General features: G+C 31.8%; 1 protein-coding gene and 1 long non-coding RNA gene across 3 annotated transcripts; both read right to left on the bottom strand.

Annotated features, from left to right (window-relative positions):
* Window positions 1–1,213: 1,213 nt before the first annotated feature.
* On the bottom strand, window positions 1,214–3,931 carry LOC123205667. 2 transcript variants are annotated; one of them, XM_044622683.1, is made up of 2 exons: window positions 3,777–3,931; window positions 1,214–3,546 (listed from the first exon to the last, which is right to left on the bottom strand). In XM_044622683.1, the coding sequence occupies exon 2, from the start codon at window positions 3,516–3,518 to the stop codon at window positions 1,656–1,658; it is 1,863 nt and encodes a 620-aa protein (XP_044478618.1). In that variant the 5' UTR covers window positions 3,519–3,546; window positions 3,777–3,931; the 3' UTR covers window positions 1,214–1,655. The 2 variants fall into 2 exon arrangements, with proteins under 2 accessions (XP_044478618.1, XP_044478620.1); XM_044622685.1 differs by having other exon boundaries at window positions 1,214–3,543; window positions 3,777–3,918.
* Window positions 3,932–5,614: 1,683 nt separating this feature from the next.
* LOC123205670 lies at window positions 5,615–7,422 on the bottom strand. Its single transcript, XR_006499881.1, has 2 exons — window positions 6,913–7,422; window positions 5,615–6,762 (listed from the first exon to the last, which is right to left on the bottom strand). It is a non-coding gene; the product is annotated as an uncharacterized LOC123205670 (long non-coding RNA).
* Window positions 7,423–18,525: the final 11,103 nt, after the last annotated feature.

Genomic DNA, 18,525 nt, shown 5'->3' with positions numbered 1-18,525 from the left:
AAGCGACCAAAAGCGAAGGAGTTAGAGCTTACATTAATCACGTTGCTCCCTTGCTTGAAATGTTAGGAGTGAATGGGCTTCTTGGGTTAGAGTGATTGGAATATTTTCTTGTTTGGAGTTCCTTATATTGTTTCAAAGTCCTAATTAAATTCAATTTCTTGTTTTAAGAATCATAATTGATTTAGATTTATTATTTTAATTGTTTTTTATATTTAATTAAATTTGTTTCCATGTTTGTTGTTTTCCAATTTAGTTATGGATAACATCCGTTTTAATTTATAGGATTGTTGTTTTTTCTAATTAGTCAATGGTAGTATTTATTTTATTTAATAGGAATCTTTGTTGTAATTCACGAATAAGTAATATTATCTACACTAAATTTTACATATTCAATTAAATATTTAAATAATGTACTTTTATATGATTCAATATTATATTATTTTTAATTTAAAATTACATAATTATATAATAACATATAATTTAAATATTTAATTAAATATTTAAATACTTTTTTATTATTAATGAATATCAGTAATAATAGGAGTCTCTACTGTCAGAAGAGTCATATATTCTTACTTTTTGGCATTGTTTCCTATTTAACCAGTGGAGAAAAAACGTTTTAAATAGTAGTTCTTTTTTTTAATATTTTCATAAAACACAGTTTGCAATAGGATTAAATTCAAACTGAATTTATTCGAATTTAAATTCAAACTCAATTCAAATAAATTTAAAACAAGTTTAAATAAAATGAGCTCAAACTCAAGTTTGAGAATTAAATATTTTCAAACTTAAATTAAAACTCGAATTTTAAAGTTGTTTAACTCATCAAGCTCATAAACGTAAAAAAATTTGATATAAAAACAATATCATTGTGACTAAAATTTATAAAGAATGATGTTTTAATACCGAACTAGACGTAAAACTCAATTTAAACTCAACTCATTTGAAACAAATCAAACTTGAATACCTTTAAAATGAGTTCAACAAACTTGAGTTTTATTTAATACAAACTGAATCAAGCCCAAACTTGGGTTGAAGCTAATCATAACTTGCATAACACCTTAATTCTTATATATGCAATATATTAGTTTTAGTGATATTTTAATAACTAATTCTTCTTCTCTCCTCGAGTATAGCGAATTAAACTAGCTTTTTTCTTGCTTGTGACAACTTAAACTAGCGAATTCATGGCAGATTTATAACGTCAATAAACTTATAAAGAATCTAATAATCCTGCATATTATTACTGATGAAACACAACTGGGGCCAAAAGTACCGAAACTGGTTACTTCGAATACAAAGATAGCAATTTCCTTCATCTTCAAGAACAATTGGCAGCAACACTACATCAGCAAACCCCTTCCTGGTTTCTTATCATATAAAATTAAATCGAATCAATAGTTGCTGACTCACCTGTTTATGACAATTGAGAAATGTAGTCCAGAGAAATTAGAATATGGTGCACCCAAAAAACCAAAAACGCCTCTATGATCAAAACTTTGGCAGCCATGGTGATGCATTCAACTGTACCTAGACTTATGTACATAAGAATCTCTCATTTCAATTCAGGCAACCTTTCGAAATCATTGACTGTTAATAAGATTATGAATACTATACGAGAACAAGACAATAACTGAATTCTTACTTTATTGAATCTATAATTTCTTCAACCTGTACATCAGTGCCTCCATAGATTTTTGAATCCTGGATTCATTTGTCTGCTTCACTTCTTGAGATGCCTTGTGTAGATACTGGATCCCACGCCCTAAACTGGCAATGGAGGGAGCTGCAGGTAAAGATTCAGCAACACATTCAATCCCATCTCCATACACAAGCAATCCTGCACAAGTTGCAACACTACCCCCAAATGTTGCCCATGGTAGGACACCGATTGGTCGTACCCGCCGTTTTCTCATTATTTCATAGAATGCTGTTCTCATGGCTGAAAAACTGGTCTTCTCAACTGAGGCTATGACACTGTGGGCAACCGTCCGGATTTTCTCAGCAGAAGCTGCTGCCTTCAAGACGGATGTTGTATTTGATCCAGAAGTTGCAAGTCCTGGAGCCACAACTTTAGTCTTGCCAACAGCTATTGCCAGTGCCTTCTGGGTTTGCGTCAGAAAAAGTTTGAGTGAAACAGGAGTTTTAAATGATACAACCTTCATGAAGGTTGATGCCGGAAGAAGTTTAGAAAAAGAGGAAACCCCTAAAACAGCTGTTGCTCCAGCACCCACAGCCACAACAGGTTTATTTGATAATAATCGCTTCCTATCCACATAATTTGAAGTTTCCCCATCACCTTCGAAGTTTGCAATCGGCTCTGTAATTAAATCTTTGACCTTATCAGGAACAGGAGTGTTCCAATGTTTCCTAAGCCCAGCTAAACAACTAGCATCAACCACTGCCACCATAGTCTTGAACTCCTTAGCTCGACTCTGAAGAGACTGTGCAAGGAGAGCATGTGACTTATCTTCAACCGGAAGTTCAGAAAATTCAATTTTGGGTGAATTGGAATCCCTCAATTTATTGATGGGCAGCCGACCAGCATTGTTAAGAGCAATTCTCAGCCCCTCAACAGCAATTCGAAAGGTGTGAACTTCAGAAATAACCTGAGTATCCACAGCTTCCCCTCTATTCACATCATTGAGCATCTTTTGTGCAAGGGCTAGAGCCCTCGTCATTGATGGGAGATAACCGAATATATCATGCAAATCCAAAAGTAAAGGATAAATAGATTGTGCAAATGTTGGAATTGCATAATTGCGCCTCAACAGAACTTCTTTTGACCCTGTGTCAAAATTAGAATTAGCAGGCCCCGATTTCAACTCTAACAAATCCATATTTGAAGATAACAACCTCACCATCTGCAACTCAACATCATTAGTAAGTTGAAACCTTCTAGAACTTGATGACACAACTGAACCTACTGTCTGAGGAACCAAACTATTAACTAAACCTTGAATCTTATTCCCTGAATCCACTTCCTTACAAGAGTTATCTCCACCAGGGTCTCTAACCATCGACGATTCAAGCATCACAAATGATGAACCGACCTCCTTGGCAGCCCTGTTAGCAGCCAAGAAAGGTCCATGAAAACTAACCCCAAAAATCTCCCTCAAAACCAAGTTCCCAGCCATATTTTCATACACTTCCCTATTAATCTTATCAACAAAACATCGTTTCAGCACTCCAAACAAAGAAGTAGGAACTGACTCACCATCAATATGTCCTAATTCAATCTCTTCATCCCGAACACTCACTTGAGCTACCACGGCATCAGGTCGGACTTCCCTAATAAGACACTCAGCATCTAAAGCTGATCTCTCAGATAAATTCTGGGCACAAAGTATATACACCACAGATTTCGATTCAGGTTCTCTAATCGCAAAAACAAACCTTTTTGTATGTTCCGGTATCGAAAGTTGGCGTACCAACTCATCAGAAGCTCTCAAATCATCAAATTTCAATAACGAAAACGGCCACAGGTTTTGCAGTTTAGAAACCAACCCAAGTGCCATTACAATCACATTAACGTCACCAAACCTTCTATAAACCACAAATTAAAAAAAAAAAAAAACAAAGTGTACAACATCAAAGCCTATCCTTCATTTATTAAGCAAATATGAGAAATAAATCAAGGTCAAAACCCTAAAGTAAAATTTTCGCAATCAATTTTAACACAAACACAAAGAAAATACTTTTTTATTAAAATTGAAACAGAAGATATAGAAATTGAATCAAACAAAAACTGATTCAATGCAATTTCGAATGAATACCTGATGAGATTGAAGAAAAACCACTTCCATGAATTTTCTACACGATCAAGTCCCGAATCGTCACTGTGGCGTTCTAAGTTAAAGAAAGAACCGGGTTTTGCTCGCTCCTGCGTTAAGTGGAATTAAAAATGGTCAGACACGGGAAATTTCCTGGGCCAGGACCCGGGTTTTTTAATTGAAAAATAAATTTAAAATAAAAAAAAAAAAATCACTTTCCCTCGGTCTAAAAGCCGTCCAAACTCGGTAATTAAGAGAGGGTAAGATAGACTTTTTATATCTTCTTAAACTAAAACATAAAATAGAAGTTTAATAAAAATAAAAATAAAACATACCAAATGAAACACCACAAATCAACATCCAAAAACTTTCTTTTAACCATGAATAACGCCAGTGGCATAATGGGCCTAAATGTGTATAGCACATATTATGACCAATGTTATAAGCATACAATTTTGATTATATAATAAGATAAATAAATTATTTATCATTATATGATTAATTATTATTTTATCATCAATTTAAAATCTCTTAATTATATGATAATACATTATTTATATAACTAATAATATATTTAAAAGTATATATATATATATATAGTTTTATTATTAGGTTAAAAGGCACAACAATAAAACCACCGCAAATGCCATAAAAGAAATCGTTTGGGCTTAGTTTAGTTGAGCAATCTTGTGGCCTGGGCAATTTAACTTGGTGGTGGCAGTATGTTCGGTGAGAGTATGAGTGGATTTGACCTAAATTTACCTCACACAACTTGAATGAAAATTCTCAGAATCAAATTTGATCTGATTGCAATTTAAGGGTTTGGGTAGTTTTTATAAACCCATTGAGTTGAAGTTAGGTTTTATTTGATTTAGATGAACTCATAAGTTCAATTCAAGGTTTTTTTTTTTTCTAATTAAGTTGTTTGTTGAGTTTGAACCAATTCAGATTAAATCTATTTTTAATCTTAGTACGAGTTTAAATATCCACCTTTAAGAGTATACTTGGATCAAATGCAAACTTGAGTAGCTTGCAAATAAAACTTAAACTTTGATTTTTTATAATGAGTCAAACTCAAATTAAAAAAAATTGTGTTGTTCAATGTAGAGTTGATTTTAAACTATTCTCTATAATTGATTTAAGGCAAGCTTGAGCATACCCTTGTCTTAGCTCAATCAAATCAAATCCAATCCATACCTAAGTGGGAGAGAGATAGGATGGCATGAAAATGGGACAGGAAATTCGTGACGCAAGTCAGGTAGTGGAGGAGACTTGTTTAATTCCCTTCTGAAAAAAATAAAGAAGATTTAATTCTTGAAATAAATATATTGAAGCAAGCACAAGCAAGAGATATAACTGTGTTTTACTCTCTTCCATGCTTGGCCTATTGTTGATTAAATTGAGGGCGATACAACATCGTCCTCCTCACATAAGTTTTTGGCTATTTTTAATCCGTTAAAGCCCTGGTAATAAACAAAACCCAGGCTTCAAAAGAAGCCAGCCAGCGGCCAAGAATCAGGGTAAATTTGTGGCTCTTAATTCATTCTTAGAGTTCATAAAGACAAGGAATTTTCATGGAGTTTTGATCAACATAGAGGTAAGCTTTGTTATCTTCTAACGAAATTTTGCTGCATACCTTCCGGTTTAAATATTTTTTAATCATAAATGAAACATCTGTTATAAGGGAGATGCATAGTGAAAATGGCTCAACAATCGTTGAAATTTTCATGAATGAACACAATACACAGATCCTGTTGCGGAGATGGCATCTTATACTGCAATGGGAGTAAATGGGTTGTAACTGAGTTTCCCGCCACTGTCACCAGATATTTTAGTATGTATTATGCACAATCAAGCAAAGCTGTGAACTAAATTCATCCACTAGAAGCTTGGGACATAACCATTTTGTTTTTAGATTGCAGGAAATCCATGTTCTGACCCAATGCCAATTTGACATATAATACTACCTAGAACAGCTAACATTTCACCAGAAAAGCAACCTCACCCATTGCCTGATGAAGCGAAAATTTGCTGATGAGAGACTATCTGCTGTGGCCAGTATTACCACTTCAGTTGGCAATGGCCCCAGCCCATTCGCAGCCTCAGATCAGGGTCTAGTACTCATGCTGCTCCTCCTCCTACATGAAGCTCAATTTGGCATTTCCAACCTTCAGAAATTCGGAGTTTCTCTAGTGGATGTCATGGTACTGTGTTTTCTCTCTCTGTGATCTTTTAAAAAAATGGCTTCTCATACAGACTTGTAACTTCTTCATCTTCTCTGTTGTTTAGATGTTGGCATCCAGAGGTTGATTTGCGTGGCTTATGGAACTGAATATATGCCCCGCAACCTTCCCAAGGATTGTAATTAGAGCATCTAATCAACATGCAAATATAGTTTACAACTTACCATTTTTTTTCCTTCCTTATTTTGTTCATTCTTTTAATTCTTAGAAAGAAAGAGAGATTTTACCAACTGGTGTCATGAAGCATCAGGATTCAGCTAAACTAAATTGCAAGAAACTTTTTAAGTCTCATGAAATTCAAAAGTATTCACATTCATAACCTGTTAACAAAAATCCACTTTAGATTAAACTTACAAATTTCCAACAAAACCCATTTCACATGGCAAGTGCCTGAGCTAAAAGCAAAATGCCATTGTCTCTCAACTAGAGAATCCAAAGAAAACCCTCTTAATTCTGCTTCGAGTTTTTAAAACTTGGATTTTGATTCAGAAAAACAGAGAGTGCCTCACATAAACTTGAGAAATTTTTATCCTTTCTCACAACCAAAATGCTTGATTTCGAATTTAGCAAACCGGTAAACGAAATAATAAACATAAAACAAAAAAACAAGCTGGAAGAAGTAGTAGATATAGGGGGCTCAGATTCAGCTCTGAAAGTGAAACCTTAAGAAGTTCAATGGCTGCAACGTGGAGTCATCTCCGGGTTGCCCCGCCAAGAAACGGGTCTCAGAGAGTTCAACTCAAAGCCTGAAACATTCGTCACAGCCTCATTACATTCAACTTCCGAAGAAGAGAGAAAGAAAGAGAGACAGTGTCAACTTCAGAAACCTCAGTTTAGTGTACTGATATCTGTTTCAGGTCCAGAAAAAATAAATAAATAAATAAAAGAAGTTTTACCGTATAAGGAGGCTCAGATTCGCCTTTTATCAAAGAAGGATTGAAACTTTACCCACATGGGAGCAACAAGAAGTACTTTTTAAAGATACCCAGAAGCTGCCGCGCCATGAGGTACAAAGATCTTCAATCGTCTGATTTTTTGAGTTTATTTCAGAATGAATCATCACAGCCTCATCAGAGTGACTGAGATTAAGATTGAGAGCGAGAGAGAGCGAGTTTTGTTTCTCTGTTGAAATAATCCTTAAAGAAGTGAAAATTGTGCAATCACTGGCTTCACTATCCATCAGAGAGAAGGAGCAGCTGACACTTGTTCCTTCTCTGAGAAGCAAAGCCTCATATCCAGACTTTTCTTCTCTTTCATTTGCTCTCTCTCGTCTCTGACTTAATCTCATGATCTAGGGTTTGGTTTCTATAATTTCTTAACCAAATCGTAGTAATAGGAAAGTCTCAGCAAAGAAGAAGAAGATAAAAACGGAACTGTGACCTAATGGTTGCAGCTTTTTATTTCATTCACCAACTGGCCCTTGGTACAAGTCTCTCTATTACAAAATTAGCCTCTGGTGTTTTTTCGTTTTTTTAAACCATAAAACTAAAATATTTAGTTTTAAATATTTAAGTTATATAAAATTATATTTATATCAAATTTATCAGAGTTTAAAAATAAATTTGGCTCAAACAATTCAAATCAAGCTTGATTCAAGCGAATTTTAACTCAAACTTGAATGTAAAAGTTAAATATTTTAGAGTTTAAGCTCAAGTATTAAAGGTATTTAACTTGTCAAACTTATAACATTAAAAAATTTAATATAAATCAATTAAAATAATGTCATTTTGACTAATATATATTAACACAATGTTATTTTGATAATTTTTCCTCAATTAAAGTATCAAGTAAAGCCCAAAGCTAGACTTGGCTCAACATTGTAGCTAAATTCGAACTCAAATCCCCTCAAGCGAACCAAGCTTTTTGAGTGAAATTCAATAAGTTTGAGTTTAACTCAATTCAAATTTAGTTCTAAAATAATATATTATTATATAATTAATTGATTATGAATTAAAAATAAAATAATATCTAATTATAAGATAACCCATCATTTGAATGTCAAAATGGGACAAAAAATTGGACACACATGCATATCTTTTGCCCTTTTTTCTAGGCCAAACGACTATTTCCCACCCAAGGTATGCTGTAATGACAAGTTTCCCCCCTTTAACTATGGAAATACCAAACACCCACCCATGGCCAGTTAAAAGTAACGGGGTTAAGGGTAAAATTGTCATTTTCTCTATAATATTAAAAATAAACTAAAATATAATTTCCTTTTTCCCCCCTAAAGTTTGAAAACAAAAATTTTCCCCCAGCCTAAGTTTAAGAAAATGGCAGTTTCACCCTAGGGTTTGATTTTGAAATCTCCGGCGACCTCTCCGGCTCCGTTGCCGACGGCTTCTCCCTCCCGAAGAATCCTCTCCTTCCGGTGATCGGTTTTCTCCCATTTGGAGGCCCGATCGTCGCCGGAAAAGCGGTGGGAGACGAAGAACTTCGTCGGGGAAGACGAAGTTCTTCGTCTTCCCAGACGAAGACGAAGTCGTCGTCTTCGTCTGGGAAGACGATCGTCTTCCCAGAAGAAGACGGTTGTCTTCCCTGGGAAGCCGATCGTCTTCCCAGACGAAGACGACGACTTCGTCTTCGTCTGGGAAGACGAAGAACTTCGTCTTCCCCGACGAAGTTCTTCGTCTCCCACCGCTTTTCCGGCGACGATCGGGCCTCCAAATGGGAGGAAACCGATCACCGGAAGGAGAGGATTCTTCGGGAGGGAGAAGCCGTCGGCAACGGAGCCGGAGAGGTCGCCGGAGATTTCAAAACCAAACCCTAGGGTGAAACTGCCATTTTCTTAAACTTAGGCTGAGGGGAAATTTTTGTTTTCAAACTTTAGGGGGGCAAAAGGAGATAAAATTTTCAGGCGTTAGGGTTCTGTTAAATTTAACTAGCCATGGGTGGGTGTTTGGTATTTCCATAGTTAAAGGGGGGAAACTTGTCATTACAGCATACCTTGGGTGGGAAATAGTCGTTTGGCCTTTTTTCTATTATAGCTAGAGAATAGACTGTAAATTCATTAGTAAACCCTGAAGTTTAACCTCTGAACCTAACCCTAAACATTACCCAATTGGCACGTGTCTAGTTCGATTAAGCTAATACTACCTATTAGATGTGACACATAAAAATAGGATTGATGCCTTTTATCTCAACACACTCGAAAAAAAAAAATTATAATGTATAAATAAAATAAGGAAAATTAAAGTGATTGGCCAAAAACAAAGGAGGTTCAAGCAAAATTGTCTATAAATTTAAGGATTAAGCGAAAATGTCCTGCTTTTCTACTATAACCAAAATGTTTTATACATAAAGCAAAAATTTTATATATTCCTTTCTAAATTTCCCTGGCATGGCATTTTTCAAAGAAATTACAAGTCTCTCATAAGTCTTCCACAACATGGCATTTTTCGATGAATTTTCATGATTTCCAACAATAAAAAATGACAAAAAAAGTTAGTACATTATCTCTAATCTTATTTGAATTAATTTATTATTAAGATTATTATAATTTGATGAAGATTTTGAGCGTTAAATGTTTAGAGTTTTGATTTTAAACAATATATACAATGTGTTGATTCTTGATTGTTTTGGTTGAAATTTTTTAAGGCTATTGTATTATAGAATGTGTAGATTTAATTTGTGTTAAAATTAGAGGCTGAAATGATGATTTTTGGCAAAAAAATACTTTTGTTTTGTTGGTGATTTGCCCGAAGGGACCCCTAAATTCTCGAAGCTGAATTAAATCTACCTTGAACTTAAAACAATGCCCGTGGGATGGAAGGGAGATTTCATTTTTTCAATATAAGGGCCTAGGAGGGGCAAGTGGAAAATTTTACAGTAACCTAAAACTACAGGGCTTGTTAGGAGATTAGAAAATTGATAAGGGGGTAAATTGATATTTTTCACATCCAAAGTTTTTTGACTTGTGGTTTTAAATTTTATATCTGATTTTTTTATTTTAGGATTTTTTGATATGTAGTTTTTGAATTTGATGTCCAATTCTTGATTTTTGTGCTTTTTTAGGGTTGTTTTACGATGTAATTATCGAATTCTAAATCGATTTTATGGTTTTTGTCATACTAAGCTAATTTAAGGTTTAGTTTTTAAATTTCTTGTCTGTTTTTCCTAATTTAGGTTCTTGAATGTGTAATTTTCGAATTTCATGTCTTTTTTTTTATTTTTGTGCTTTCTAGGCTCGTTTTCTTATGTAATTTCTGAATTTCAGTTCGATATTTCATTTTTTTTTTTGTTTCTAAGATATTTCAACGTTTAATTTTTGAAATTTAGATATGTGTTTTTAGTTTTGGCCGTTTTAGGATAATTTGACTCATACTTTCCAAATTTTTGATCGATTTTTTTTTTATTTTTGACATTCTACAGTATTTCAACATGTAGATTTCGAATTTCAGTTTTCCTTTTTTTATTTTTATCATTTCGAGGTTTTTGGATATACAGTTTTCAAAATTTCATACAATTTTTCAATTGTTGTTATTTAAGTGTATTTTCATATTTACTTTTCAAATTTCAGATCAATTTTTCAATTTTTGTCATTATAGAGTTTTTTAACGTTTAGTTTTCGAAATTCAGGGTGATTTTTTTGTCATTCTAGGGTATTTTCACTTGTAAGTTTCAAATTTTCGAGTGATTTTTTGGTTTTTGACATTTTAGGATATTTGAACATATAGTTTTCAAATTTCAATTCTGTTTTTTGATATTAGTCTTTTTTAGGTTTTTAGATATGTAGTTTTCAAATTTTAGTTTAGTTTTTTAATTGTTGTTATTATTTGATATTTTGACTTGTACTTTCTAAATTTCCAAGAGTTTTTCTAGTTCTTTAGATTCTACAGTCCTTCAACGTATAAATTTCAAATTTCAAATTTATTCTTTTAATATTTGTCATTTTCTAGGTTTTTGGACATATAAGTTTCAAAATTTAGTTTAGTTTTTCGATTGTTGTTATTATGTGATATTTTAACACATGTTTTTCAAATTTTCATTCGATCTTTTAGTTTTTGTCATTTCAGAGTATTTCAATGGTTAGTTTTAGTAATTTATGATCAGTTTTTGATATTCTAATATATTTCAACGTATAGATTTTGAATTTCAGTTCTTTTTTTCAATATTTGTCATTTCTAGGTTTTTGGACATGTAGTTTTCAAAATTTAGTTTAGTTTTTTTATTATTGTTATTTTGAGAATTTTCAACTAATACTCTTTAGATTTCCAAATAATTTTTTAATTTTTGACATTTTAAGGTATTTTAACGTGTAGATTTCAAATTTTAGTTCTCTTTTTTCAATTTTTCAATTTCTGTCTTTTTAGGATATTCGAACATGTAGTTTTCACATTTTAGGCCTTTTTTTTCTATATTTTTCATTTTCATATATGTTTATATATATTTTTTTTATGAAATTCTTATAAACTTTAAAATATCTTACATGATACTTCTCATAAAAAAACGTGACGATGGAAAGTTAAGAATCTTGAACGAGTCACGATACTTCTAAGCATAGGTTATATGTCGTGTCCAGGGTATCGCCATGTCGAAGATTAGGTCAACATTGACACCAGAGCAATTGCAGTCGTTCAAGAGGATGTGTTTTGAGCATCTCCTTCAATTATCAGATATCAAGTTTTTTAGACTGTTGGTGCACTCATTTCTGGTATGACAATTGTATTGAGGATTAGACAAATATGAGTTTTGGTTTACGGTAAATGGGGTTGATGTGATATTCAGCCTATTCAAGTTTGTATTGATGACGAGGCTACCATTCCACCAGATCATTACATTTTCATCATATATTCCATGTGGATTTAGATGTAGGATTAAGGATACCTACTTTCAAGGATGTTAAAAGGTGTAGTATCATGATATTAAGCATGTTTTCTTAACTAAGCCATAGGGGGATGACGATATCCACACCATCAAAATGACCTTGTTATTTTGTCTACAAATGGTGTTGTTGGGGAATGACTACAAAAGAAAATATCTATGAGTACTTCTAGTTGGGTGATTACTTGGATGGGTTTAATTTCCATCCCTAGGGTGTTCCATTGTGATAGATGACGTTCAAATTAATGTCTCAGGCGAGTGACAAAGTCTACTCCGGCTAAATGCCTGACATGCGTTAAAATGACATCCAGGATTTGCTATTGTATTTCAGGTAAGTGTATATTTGTTGATTATCCATATTGATTGAAGAAAACAAAAATTAATTTAATTTAACTAATAATATTTATATTACAATATCGGATACATGAGACAATGGACACCTTACATAATTGGGTGGATTTGGTTTATGTCCATGCATCTCTATGAATTTTCAGATGGCATACGTGAGATGTACTTGGTTGGAGTTATATAGACACTATTTTCACCAGTGATAAGGTATGTTGAATTGTTAATTCATTAGTTAATTAATACCTTAATTATTGGAAATATGTTGAATTATATATCTAAATGAATAGAATAATGTCATTTTCCTGCTCTTACTGTCATTGATTGAAGAGTTAGACCATGGTATGCAAATATTGTTTTGTACATAGGTATGTCAGATCGACATTCCTCATCATCCTCTTCGATGCCCTCTGAAAAGAGATAAGTATCTCCAACCATGCCACTTGTTGATATACCAATCGGTAGTCCTAAGACACGTGGGGAGCTTATTCAGCTCCTATTACGAAGTATCTTACATGTCCTCATATTGTTGAGACCCCAATGATCGAGACCACACACCTTCCTATGGCTGGAGACTATGCTACCTATCTCACCATACTATAGTGTCTATCGACTACATCACCCATTCTATCCCCAATAGATGTTGCTTTGACCCACTAGGGCACTATGATATTATGCAAGATTTCCTATTTATCGGATAAGGTATCTTGTCAGATGACTCAATTAGAGGATTGTTTGACTCATTTAAAGGAAATCATCATGTGTACATGCCCAACTCTAGTCGATCAAGTTACAAAGCCACATTTTATTTATTCTTTATAAAAATTGTATTTACCTATTTCTCTAACATTTATATTAACTTTATACAGGGTACATACAATAATGTCCGGACGACCTCACTTATTGACCCTTTGATTCCATCACATCACCCACATAAGGTATGTGATTAATTTTTTTACAATATTTAATATAAGATGTTATTATATTTTATATAAAATATCACTGATCAAGTTGTTATTATTACCTGCATAGGGTAGTGGCTATGAAAGGGTTTTAGTTGGCCCTTCAGTTACATCACATTTCCTCTTTAAGGTTTGTCATTTATCATTGTTACTATATTTTTTTGAATTGTCATCAATTAATTTGTTTTATTTATTTGTTTAGGGTCCTAGATATAAGGGTGTTTTAGTTGGCCCTTTGGTTGTTTCACTTCACCCACCCGAGGTTTGAAATTAGTTGTTATTATTATGTTTTATATAAAATGTCATTTATCAATTTATTATTAATATTTATATAGAGAATCAACCATGAGACATTATCGATCGAGAGTTCTCTCCGTATACCTTCCCTGACCATAGAGGTAGCATTTTTTTTTTTATAAAATGTCATTGATCAGTTTGTTATTAATATTATTATGTACATTTAAAATGTTTTTTCTTCTTTTCAGGATGAACGGTTGTAGTTACTTGCTAATATCTCAAACTCTAGTAAAAAATTAATTGAAATTAGTTCACAAGGGGACAAGCTATTGAAGGATGTTTCACATGGAAACCAAGATGAGATATATCTATTATAATTTATATATATTGCTCATTGATAATATAAAATTAATTTTGCAATGCATCGAGGGGGTACAACTAGTTGACTTGACAACAATAGAGGATTCCCCCATCGAACCTCCTCTAGCATACATCAATAAAGTAATATTAATTGATTAAATTGAATTTGTTATTTAAGAATAAATATTGAATTAACAATGATGCGAACCTTGACAATTTGTCGCAAAACCCAACACTCAAGAAGATATTTTCCCAGGATTGAATCGGTTTCGTCACATAATTAAACCTTGACCCGAATCGATATGAAATCGAACAAACCTTGGTATTGAGAATGGTGAACGCCACAAGACAAGCTTGATAAGTTCAAAGATTGTAAACTCAATAGTAAGCAAGCTATTGGTGAAAAATCAGCCAAAAAGTTTTTTTTCATCATGAAATGTTTTGTTTTTATAGCACAATGTCAACTTAACCCTAACTACCCATGACCCAATGGACTTCCAAACTTCCCCAGCCCATTACCTAAGTAACTACCCAAAGCACTAATTAAATTAAAAGAAAAGATGTCACTTGGGCTCAATAAAGTCTAGCCCAATCACAAACAAGATCAAAATCATAAAACTAAAAATCTTAAATACGAACTGAAATGATGTTATTTGGGCCTCCAAATTGAGTTCAACCAGAAAACCTCCAGGTTGTGATTATAGAGCTCGAAACGAGCTTCGCATTGATATATTACAGGCCCCGTAACTCCTCCCGAATCAAAAGTTATGGTCGTTCAAAGTTTGCTCACGCATAAGCTTGGGCCTGAATCAAGTTGATCTCTCTGTTGGCTCCTTCAAGCATCCAGTCATCCTTGAATGAGCTGATCTTAGTCTCCAAGCCCTCCACGAGTCCAACTAAGGCTTGTTGCATCTTCTTAGCTCTGCTCCTCGTAATTGGCCCAATTGGAATATGTAGCGGATCTCTTTGAGGGCTCGATGCCTCTATCAAACAATTTCATGTTATTTTTCAAATGGTGTGTATTGCGCATGGTTAGGTTATCTGGAAGGGTCTGTTCGTTTACATCCCATATACAAATCCAATCAAACTGAGGACAAAACAACAAATTAAGACCATTCCATCCTCTGTTGCAGAGCGTGAGGAATCTTTTCTCACGTGGTACACTGAAGTTGCAACATTTGATGAGCATGAGGTTTATTTCATTGGAGCTTTGAAAGATTGTTATTAAGTTACACAAGTGGTTTACTGACGATATAAGTTGCTATATCTATTGAATTTGGTTAACTATTTTATATATTTGTCAAAAACTAATGCAATTCAAGTTTTTTTATATTCATTTCAGCATGTAGAATTTTTTTGGTGATATTACATCGACACCAGCACAAGTAGCAAGTCATCATTCCATAGAGTTGGACAATAACCCACACCTTCTTCGTGAGGCATATCGGGATGACATTTGATAGTTGGATTTCCATGTTGCCAGAGGAAACCAGTGGCCCTAACTATTCACGAAAATGGTTGAGGCAGATTATACCTTGAAGTATTGAGACATGTGCCAATAAAACCTTGAAGTATTGAGACATGTCAATAAGACCTTAGACATCTTCATTATTTTGGATCTGTACAAGACAGTCAAGCTCAATTTTTCTTGTTTTCATAGATAATTGAAAGTAGTTTCTGATTAGATCAAGATCACAATGCTCACTCAAAAGTTGGATAAATTCCTCAAATATTGTTTCAGAGAAAATTTTAACCAATTATTTACAATCTCCAACATACTTCATTACGTTGTCATCATGTCGGATTCATTTTTCTTGGAAACGAACAGACGCATAACTAATCATTTTAATTATCAATCCTGCAATGACAAATTTTAGGAAAAAATTAAACATTTATAAAAAAAATCCACAATAACCATTTATTAATATATATGTCACCTCTTATTTCTCAAAATATCTCTACCTATTCCTAATATGTTATTTAAAACCATATTAAAATATTTAATATCAAAATACCTCTCATATTTTTTTAATATTTTATTTAACCCCTTATAATTATTTAATATTTCATTTAACATTCTTATATATTATCTTATCTCAAAATACATCTATTTACTCTTAATGTGCCATTTAAAATAGTCTTAAAATGTTTTATATCAAAATGTCTCTCATATTTGTCTAACATTTCAATTAACCCATTTATAATTATCTAATATTTTATTTAACACTCTCATAAGTTTTCTTATCTCAAAATGCATCCATTTACTCCTAACATGTCATTTAAGACCGTATTAAAATGTTTAATATCAAAATGACTCCCATATTTTTCTATAATTTTATTTAGCACCTATAATTATCTAGCACTTCATTTAACACTCTCATGTGTTACATCTATCTACTCTTAACATGCATTTAAAACCATGTTAAAATATTTAATATCAAAATACCCCTATATTTTTCTAAAATTTTATTTAACCCCTGTAATTATCTAGCATTTCATTTAAAACCCTTATATGTTGCCTTGTATCGAAATGTATTTATCTACTTCTAACATGTCATTTAAAACTGTATTAAAATATTTAATATCAAAATACCCTCGTATTTTTCTAAAATTTTATTTACCCTATAATTATCTAGTATTTCATTTAAAACCCTCATATGTTGTCTTGTATCGAAATGTATTTATCTACTTCTAACATGTCATTTAAAACCGTATTAAAATATTTAATATCAAAATACCCTTCATATTTTTTTAAAATTTTATTTAACCCCCTATAATTATGTAACATTTCTTTAATATCTTTATATGTTGTCTTGTATCGAAATATATCTATTTACTCCTAATATGCTATTTAAAACCATCTTTAAATGTCTAATATCAAAATACCCCTCATATTGTCCTAACATTTCAATTAACCTCTTATAGTTATCTAAGATTTCATATAACACCTTCATATATTGTCTTATATTGAAATACATCCATTTACTCTTAACATATCATTTATAACTATCTTAATGTTTAATATCAAAATACCCCTATATTTTTTTAACACTTGTTTAACCCTCTATAATTATCTAATATTTCATTTAATACCCCTATATTTTGTTTTTAATCAAAATACATCTATCTATTCTTAATATTTCATTTAACATTTTTATATGTTGTCTTGTATTAAAATAAATCCATCTATTCCTAAAATTTTATTTAAATCCTTAATACATTGTGTAATATTAAAATGCCCTTCATTTTTTTTTTGCATTTCATTTAACCCCTAAATTATTATCAAATATCCAAATGCCCCCTTTATATAACATATGAACTAGATTTAAACAAAAAAAATTAAGTTTTGAGTTAAGATTCGTATAAATATTTTTATATCACAAATTATTTTTTTCGATTTAAATTTAAAAATACAAACTTTTTCATTTTGAACGAATTCACAGTAATTAATATTGAGTGAAAATGAGAGTGAAAGTGAGTGTTTGAATGATATGAGAAATGTATGTAATGAAAGTGAAAGTGAGAGGATTTATATAAATGTACTGAAGGGTATGTTTGATATTTTAAAAAATATTTAAGACATTTTTACTTGAAAGTTTGAAAAGTAGGCATTTTTGCTTAGGAATAGGAAAAGTGGGTATTTTTGCTTAACAAAGAGCAAAATGGGCAATTATTTAATTTCCCATAAAATAAAAACTTTTAATATAAAATTACTAAAAGGGTACTACTTAAAATGTGCAAAATTGGAAATTAAAAAAAAAAGAAAATTAGAAAAAAATAAATAAAATTAAGTTGAGGGGCGGCACTTGCATTCCAAGCAGCCAGTCGTTTTCCTGTTGACCAAAATTTTTTAAGTGAAAAGAACTGCTCACCGAAATTATTCACCCAATCGTTTATTTCTGTCACCAAACTTCATAATTTTGAAATGATCGCTAACTTCCCTTTTGACTCCTAATCTTTTTTAATATTACTCTTCATGGTTTACTATTTTAAAAAAATTTCTCGACACCCATTTTCTTTCTTATGGACGCCTGTTATTCTATTCACTAAAAATGTTTTTATGATTCTGATGTAGAATTAATAGACTAATGTTGATATGAATTTGGGACTAAGTTTTAATTTTTTTCTTTTTAGGTAAACGAGTAAATTAGCAAAAATCAACAGGTTCAAAGGAAGATTCGGAAACAGTTTAAACTCATTCTTCACAGGCAAAAGAGAGCAAGGAAACACGAAGGCCTACAAGTCCTGCACACTAAACAACTAAAGCAACAACTCAATTCCTCTTAAAGGTCTATATTGATGATGAAATTAGATATTTGAATTGAGATTTAAATTTGATAGATTTTGAACACTTAAATCAGGGTAATACAAAAGATAAGTTCCTTTTGTACTTTGTAAATCACCCAAAGTTTAGGGTTCAATAAAATAGTATTCATGAGAGCTTTGTAACTCATGAATTACTATTTTGTTACATATATAGGAATATATATAACTTGGTTTAAATTGTAAGATCGGAACCAATTATTTAAAAATTATGATTTTTATTTAATTTAGTTTGTAAAATAGTTTGATTTAAATTGATAAATTAAAAAAAAAAAAACAATTTTCTGTTTAAGTTATGGTTTTAGCAATTTTTAAACTGATCCAAATTATAAATCATATTTTTTTTAAAATACATATGTGTTTGTATATATATAAAACTATAATTGACAAAATTTTTTAATAAACAATTATATATATAATTTTTTTATATTTATTTTGTAATTTTCTTTATATGTATAT

Source organism: Mangifera indica, unplaced genomic scaffold, assembly GCF_011075055.1.
Source record: "Mangifera indica cultivar Alphonso unplaced genomic scaffold, CATAS_Mindica_2.1 Un_0012, whole genome shotgun sequence".
NCBI classification, from domain to species: Eukaryota; Viridiplantae; Streptophyta; class Magnoliopsida; order Sapindales; family Anacardiaceae; genus Mangifera; species Mangifera indica.
The sequence above is the reverse complement of the archived record's forward strand: the minus strand, read 5'-3'. Positions and strand labels throughout refer to the sequence as shown.